This window comes from Oryzias melastigma, linkage group LG15, assembly GCF_002922805.2.
Source record: "Oryzias melastigma strain HK-1 linkage group LG15, ASM292280v2, whole genome shotgun sequence".
In the NCBI taxonomy this organism is placed as follows: Eukaryota; Metazoa; Chordata; class Actinopteri; order Beloniformes; family Adrianichthyidae; genus Oryzias; species Oryzias melastigma.
The window spans coordinates 9,641,975-9,650,068 of NC_050526.1; the positions used below are offsets into that span (position 1 = coordinate 9,641,975).

An 8,094-nucleotide genomic window follows, 5' to 3' on the forward strand; every position below is an offset into this window, starting at 1 on the left:
TTTTTTTTCCGTCCCGGGTTTGTTCCCAAGGCTGAAATCCTGGCTTGAGTTGCTGTTACCTCTGTGTACCGCACTAAAGACAACATCAAAGTCACGCGGACACATCAGATAAGCAGAATACGTCTGCAGCTTAGACCTTTTTAGTCAGTCGGGAGCCGACGTCTTCTTCAAAAGAACTTTAGCTTCACTTTTATGCTCTTAATATGAAAATTCTTCAGTTTTAAAGTTTTTTTCTGCTTCCTTTAACCCTCTTGAGGCCTTGAAATTCAAATTTGCATCCAAAAATACAGCTCCAAATACAGCTCCAAAATGACCTTAATTTAGTGCTTTTGCCTTTTGTTTTTTGCACGTTCAACATTGACCAGATTTATCAGTTATTTTTTACAATAACACAATATATAAATCTAATAGATTAATGCTGATGCAAGAATAATGAAAATAAATTATATATTTGTATAGTCTTGATAATATTGGCTAAACATCAAAAAGAAACAGGGAAAAATCTCTTGGAATATCTTTTCCAGTTGCCTTGAAGACTTGTTGGTTTCAGTTTGAGGAAACATTTTTATGCAGCCTCATTATATTGGTTTTGTCTATAAAAATCGTTTCTTTTTTTTTTAAACCTGTTCTAATTTGAGGATATTTGCACTCTCGAGTGTCTTGAATGTCTGACCTTGGAATAGAATTTTTTTTGGGCAGGTGCTTTTGTGTTATTTTACACACTAAAGTTAAGTTATTTGATCTAACAAAAAAAATTACTTGAGACACAAATGAAATCTACTTGAGATTTTTAAAGAATCATAATACCTCTTGCTCTGCCACCACTGGCTTTGTGACTGTTGAGTGTCTCCTCTGTCTGTTCCACAAACCGTGTGGAGTCCGTGTGTTTGAAATCACTCGAGGACGTGGAGAAAGCACGTGTCAGGCTGGTTTATCAGAGGTATAACAGTCAGTAATTTCATCCGCAGCAACATGTATGAAAGAAAGAACACACTTTGTCTTTGTCTGAAGCCGTATACGTAATATATATATATATATGTATGTATATATATATGCACATTTGTACCGCACATTTTACAAACTTCAAGATATATAACAACGACAGCACCAAAAACTCCTCAGGCTCACTATTACATTCATTCATCCATCCATTATTCCCCAAATATACTAATAATCTATTAATTACAGAGGTGAATAATTTACAATAAAATAACAACTTTAAGGTACAATTCTCAGCATTGTTGTACAATAAAACCAGTCATTCCTCTCATGCAGCAGTCTGTGATGAAGGCCTTAGAGTTTGAGCCTATTTGATATTGAAAATCTTTTCATTTTGTTTTACAAAATCTTATTCTTCGTCCCGTACAAAACTTCTGCACAGAAAACAAAAACACCAACACTCTGAGAAGTCACAGGGGCATGGAAATCACTGACGGGAAGATGAGAAAAGAAGAGACAAAGGAAAGCAAACCCTCAGTTAGCGCATCTTAGGGACAGAAATACCACAAAGTGAAGAGAAAACCACACAGAACATGGGAACCATCCAACAACTTCGTCTCTGGGTTACATTTGAGGTTTCATTCGGGCTCAAAAAGCAGCAGGTGGTTTATATTTTGCCAATATCCTTTTTTTTCAATTATTTTTGCTTGATTCAAAATTGCTGATTGGACCTGCTGTCTTTTCTACGTCTCCAGTTTAGAAACAAACTGTCATCGGCCCCTCCACGCTGCCTGCTGGTTGACAGCAGCTCAGCCCAGCAGGCTCAGAAAGGTGTTTTTGGATTAACGGATCAAATGTAACCTCAACGCTTGTGTCAGCATATGTCCCTCTGACTCTCTGCTTTTCAAATCCTGCCTGAACACTGTGTGCAAAATCGTCCAGCGCCTGCAGATGAGCCTACATGTCTTTGTTTGTCAAACATGTGCTGGAACACTGCTACGGAGCATGACATCGACAGAACCAAACAAAGACAGTAACAGCCGTGAAAATCCATCCAGAAAAAACACAAAAAAAGAATCCATACTTTAGAAAAGCATCATTCCAGAATTTTCTTGTCCATGGATTCTTTCCCATTGGTCCGCGAGTAAGGCTCAAAGGCAGAGGAGCTCAGGTAGCGTGCAGAGAGTTCCTGTAGGTTGCCGGCCAGCGAGCCCGCCATGGAGAGGGGGTTTGAGGAGAGCCGCGTGGCAACGCCACTCAATAAGGACGGCATGGGGAAATTGAAGAGGCTGTGTGCCGCCGGCGAGCTCTGCAGCCCCGCCACTGTTCCCGAGCTGGTGACGGCCGGCAGCGGAGGACTACCTCCCGCTGTGCTGCTGCCGCCGCCGGCCGCACCGCTGTTCCCGTTGGCGGCCACAGCCATGGAGGGGGGACGCAGGGCCGAGCCGCAGTGAGGCAGGAGCCCTGGCAGGCCAGGAGGGGTCAGCAGCCGGCCCTGCTCCAGCAGTCTGAGGACACTGCAGGTGGCCGCCGTTTCTGAGACCACGGATCGAAGGTCAGAGTCCTTTCCCTGGTCCTTCTTTTGCTTAGTGCGGCGGTTCTGAAACCAGACTTTCACCTGGGTGAGAGCACAGGGGACACCCTCAGTCACAAGAAAGCAGCTCTATACATCATCACCCATAACAACATAACAATGGACTGATAATGTCAGTTCAAGGTTGTGTCAGTCTGCCTTCTATCAGCTAATCAAATTCACTCAACTGTCTGTCGCCCCCCACTAATGTATGTTGACTGTAGAAAGCCGGAGCACACGATGACTGCAACGAGAGCTGCCGAAACTAGAGTTACCACCATCAAATCTACTCAAATACACCTCTTGATCTTCAGACAGTAGAGGAACTGTTCAATCTCAATCCGAAACATCACACACGTTCTTTCTGAACCAAAAGTATGCATTTATTTAAGCTATTAATAACCCTTAAACACCTGAGGTGTCGCCAGTGATGCTTAAGCATAAAATCTTTGACGTACAGTAACTTTTCAACTGTTAATACAATCATTCCAGCAGATTCTGAAGGAGAAGAGCGGCTCGACAATTCGCTTTTGATCTCCTTAACGGTTAAAAAACACTGGAGCTCCGGTGTTAAAGGGTTAAGCAGTTTAGTCACGCTTATGGAGAAAAATACTGACGGCCTTCAGATAACAGGGCGGCTGTGGCTCAGGAGGGGGTAAGTTGGTGGTTCAATTCCTTTGACCCCACGTTGGGTAAAAGTGCATGTTTGTGGAATTGATGTTCCACGAAGAAATGGTAATGAAGCCAAATAAATACCTATGTTTTGAGAGTACAAAATAAAAGTCAACAATTTTAAATCCATGTTCCTTCTAGTTTCATTTGTATATATACACACACAACCTTGAACGGAAATTATCATTTGTTGTTATGTTGTTATACATATTGATTTATATGAATATATATATATATCTATATCTATCTATCTATCTATCATCTATCTATCTATCTATCTATACAACCTTGAACTGACACTATCATTCGTTGTTATACATCTTGTTTTTTATATATATATATATATATATATAAACATTATATATATAAGCATTTATATATTTTATACATATATATATATATATATATATATATATATATATATATATAAGCATTATATATACTTGTACTTTCACGTGTAGTTTTTCCAACTAGCCCCAATTTCGACAAAATTATGACAAACATTTTAAAAGGCTGTATGCAATTACTGAACATTATTTTCCTCCCATCTGTGTTGACAAACTGTCAGAGGGGCTGGTGGGTCAGGAGCATGCGGAGCGCTCACGTGGAACATCTCGCTCAGTGCTTAGGAGTCACTTTCAGGGCAAAGCGTGCAACAAGGTCAGGCCGCTGGTTCAAATCAGGATGATTAGCTGTGCGCCGCAAAATGGCTCGAATTCCTCAAAGTTACAGCCTCTGTTTGACTCGGAACAATGAGGGAGTTTTCCTTCTTTGTCGTAAAAAGGCAATTTGTCGAAGGAGACAGGTTTTTGCCTGCTAAAATAGGGTTAAATTAGATTTGTTTGAGCAGAAGGTATAGAATTTATGTTTTCAAGCAGTTAATAAATGAAGGGGGAAATGTTTAAAAAGTTTGTTAGCTGTCACTTCTCCGTTCAAGGTCAGCGACCCCACGGCTGTTTTTGTGAGTTTAAATAGAAACAGAGCAGAAAAGGAAAAAATAAGTTTATCTCAAGAAACAAAAGTGAAATCTGCTTTGAGTGTGCAGAGCGCGGCCAGTGCGCTGCTTTGTGCTTGTCACCTGCCTTCACTTAAAAATGAAGGTCAACAGGTCAAGCTCCACTGAACACACTCACTTTGTTAGAAAAGACATCTGTGTTCCCAAAGTGTAAAGATGAGGATTTATGTGACAGTTCTCAGTAAAATCCTGACACCTTAGTACCCATTTCCAGCCTAATCTAAAATTGTTGTAGCGATGGAAAACATTGATCCATTGTTGTTGAGATTTTTTGTGTTTAAGATTCAAGATATAGAAAAAATAAAAAAAATTGACAACAATCTGACAACGAGCATCTTCTGAATTCCATCTAATTATTTCTGCTGCATGTGCCCTTTAAGGTTAATCTTCATGTCTTGATCTCTTGATTTCTGCTTTGGTTTAAATAAAGAATGTGAAAGAATGTTTTTAGTGCATGAAGACACAAAGACAACGACTGTGAGCAGACCCCTCATCCTTGCTATTTTCTAAAAACACGCCAGAAAGCACCCGCACCCGTCCTCCACTAATGAGCTCTGATCACAAACCTGCGTTTCTGACAGATTGAGCTGCCGAGCCAGCTCCGTGCGCTCCCTGCCCACCACATACTGACAGCGGTGGAACTCCATCTCCAGCCGGTAGAGCTGCTCTGCCGTGAAGGAGGTGCGAGTGCGTTTGGGCCGGTCCAGGTCCAGGCCCTTGGGCAGGATGATCTCCCGTATGGAGCCTTTAGCATCTGCAACAACCAGCAGGACACATCAGAAAAAACACTTTGTTATTTATCACAACAAAAATGAAATCTTGAGCATACAGAAGGCTCTTTTTTCTTTAAGAAGGAAATATTTTGATTACATTTTGAGCTACATTTACAATTAAGAAAAATTGATTTGTATTTATTTTTATTGGAAATAATTTCATTGATATTTTAGGTTTTTATCTTGACAATATTTTCCACAGGAGCCAGCTTAAAGACTAATCAAAATTTATCGTTGTTTCATTTTTTTGTAGCCACACATAAAATCTGCAAAGAGAGACACAAATTAATCTTTAAAGTCATAAAATGAAATCATACTAAACTGCGTTTCTACAATTAAAACAGTTTAAAATATCAGTTGCTTTTATTTTTAAAACAAAGAAGAAAGTGAGAAGGAAAATCACAAAAATAAAAGACAAAATGTAATAAAAATTGCACATTTTTCACAGCCTCATATCTGTGAAACTGAGCGCAGCTTTTCCGTAATCCACATTTAGACTCTCAGTGTTGGATCAACATTGAAGGAAGGAAATTATATGAATTACTCTGAGTAACAGACTCTAATGTGCTTTATCCCATAAAGGGGTTTTAACATACAAATATAATTGAAAACAAGCTGATTTTTCTATTAAAATATTGATTATTTTAAAAACATTTTTGCTCGTAAATTGTAATAATGGAAATGTGAAAAAAAGTATTGACGCAATAATTTTAACATCTCTGAATTATATTAATTTAAACTTTAAATTTTAAATTCACACCTCTAATATTATAATATTTTGGAGTAAAATAATAAAATTGGCTTTTTTATTTTCTTGAATTTTAAAAAGTAAGTTAAAACAAAAATTAAAAAGCAGCATAATTTTAACTTAAATGTGTTAATATTTTTGGCCGTTCTCTATTTAAACATAACAGCCTTAGTGGAATTATTTTAAACACTTGATGTTTAATTCTTTCTAGAGAAAAATTATCTTACAAATCTATTTAAAAAGAATACAAATATCTTTAAGGAATAACATTAATTAAAAAATAAAGTTAAAATAAAACAGTCTTTTTAAAGCTGTAAAAAATGCATGTTGAAATTTTGTTCTTAGCAAAAAAAAAGTAAAATGTCTGAATTTTTCTCAGCAAACCCTCACAGCTGTGAAATGCGATTATAGAAGCTAAAGCTGCAGAGTTTTACCTCGGACAAGGATCCGGCGGCAGTAGTCCGGGTCCCCCGCGCTCGCCCTGCTCTTCTCGCAGTTGTCCACACTCCCCGACGAGGAGAAGGAGTCCTGCTGATCCTTCTGGAAGCTTTTGGACAAAATGCTCTGGGAATCTTTGCCGTCCTTTGGCTCCTTCAGCCCGTTCTTCATTACCATGGCTTCAGTTTCTTGGTTGTACCTGACTTCCATGCTTAGTTTATCCCTCTACGATCTGCGCTTTGGCCGCTTCTTTTTTTCTTTTGTCAATGAAGAGGAGGGAGGGAAAAAAAAAGGAGATTAAGGAGAAAGCGGCTCTGTGGATCGTCTGAACTGCCTGGGTTTTGGTTTCAAAACAACACCGTCCAACAAAGCAGAGTCAGCTATCTAATGTTTGGCGAAATACTTCCGTCACCCGTCCAAGGAGCCTTATTGTCTCTGACCAAACTCCCTCGCCCAATGACCATGGAGTTGTCTCTGAAAACTCGACAGTAATTCAGTGCCCCCCTTTCCTCGTTACATACACATCAAGCTGATAGATGATCTCCAAATAATCAGCGCCATGGATGCGCAATCGCTGTTTCAGCTGATTACGGTAATTTTGCTGCCTCTACATTTGCGTAACCTCATGAATACACTAAATTGTTTGTGGAAACAGATCAAGTCCTCATGGAGGGGTTTTTCTCGTCCCGTACCCCCTTGCCTTGCCTCCTCTTGGCCCGGGAAAGCTAGACGAGTGATTGGTTTTGTCTTGCTCCCAAGCGCCCCTGGACGCACACAATCACTGATGTCTCTCAGAGCTGGAAAAAAGTTCCCAGATTCTTCATTCCTCCTTCAATCGGGAAACCTGCAGATACTTCCTACCCGACTCTGGCCAGAGAGCAGGACCGGAGCTGAATGTCAGCCAACTTTGATCTTCTTCTCCCTTTGGCTTTTTCAGCAATCAGCGGAGTTCTGTCATCGTCAGATTTCTCTGCTATGCTATTGTAGGCAAAAGAGAAGCGGAGAGAAAGAGCCGCAGAGAGGGAGAGGGGTGAATACTAACAAATCTGCGTTGAGCAAAATTTATAAAGGCAGTGACGAGCTTGTCATTTGCAGTGCTGCTGTGCGCGATGCCTTCCCATCTGGAACAGTGTTGAAGTTGTCAGAGAGCGGCGCCATGAGCGGTGGCGGCGGGCTGTTCTCGTCTCATCCAGCAGCATCCCAACCACTGCAGCCCGCCAGCCGTGCTTAGCCCCCGTAATCTTAACCTGTGCGATTCAGAAAACACAAAAAGAAGGGAACAAAACTTGCCATTAGTGCTTCAGCTGTCTACACTCCCTCTATCACCCCTGGAATGGCCCCTGCCTCTCTCCACCACTCTCCCTCCAGCCTCCAACCCACCCACCCAACCACCAACTCTTAGCTATTTTCATTGTCAGCGCAACAATATCTCTGAACACAGCAGTGGCCAGTAATCCAATAAGACCATTGATTAGGCCACAATGATTCAATTCAAACCAGCGGCCTAGTGCAAGGAACATTCTGTGGCCCTTCTTGTCACCTTAGCTGGCCAGAAGCCCTCTTCAGGCTGCACCCCTCCTCGAGTACCATTCATGCCTTTATGGGAAACCAAGAGGAAAAGGAGTGAAAGATGGCAATTATCTAATTGGACTATTAACAAACAAATCTGCAGTGTGGCTGCCCGGCAGCAGTTTTGAGGTGGGTTTAAGGGCTTCATGTTGGACTAACTTTATTCACTCATTGTTTGGGGGGGCTCTCCTTGGAGTGGGGCCGGGTCCATTGTTTGAAAAAAGGTAAAAAGGAGGCTAAAAAAGGAGCGACTAAAGAGGAGCCAGGCTTCGCAGGCTGCAGAGTAGAGCTCCAGCCTGGGAAACGGATTGAGGAGTCTTTGCTTCTCATGGATACACAATGGCTGAGGAGGAAAAGAGACTCAGTT

The 8,094-nt window shown here is 41.0% G+C and overlaps 1 protein-coding gene across 1 annotated transcript; it reads right to left on the reverse strand.

Moving 5' to 3' along the window:
• Window positions 1–505: 505 nt before the first annotated feature.
• Window positions 506–7,538, reverse strand: vax1 (ventral anterior homeobox 1). Its single transcript, XM_024296770.2, has 3 exons — window positions 6,155–7,538; window positions 4,766–4,953; window positions 506–2,557 (listed from the first exon to the last, which is right to left on the reverse strand). The coding sequence occupies exons 1-3, from the start codon at window positions 6,366–6,368 to the stop codon at window positions 2,036–2,038; spliced, it is 924 nt and encodes a 307-aa protein (XP_024152538.1). The 5' UTR covers window positions 6,369–7,538; the 3' UTR covers window positions 506–2,035.
• Between the last annotated feature and the right edge of the window lie 556 nt (window positions 7,539–8,094).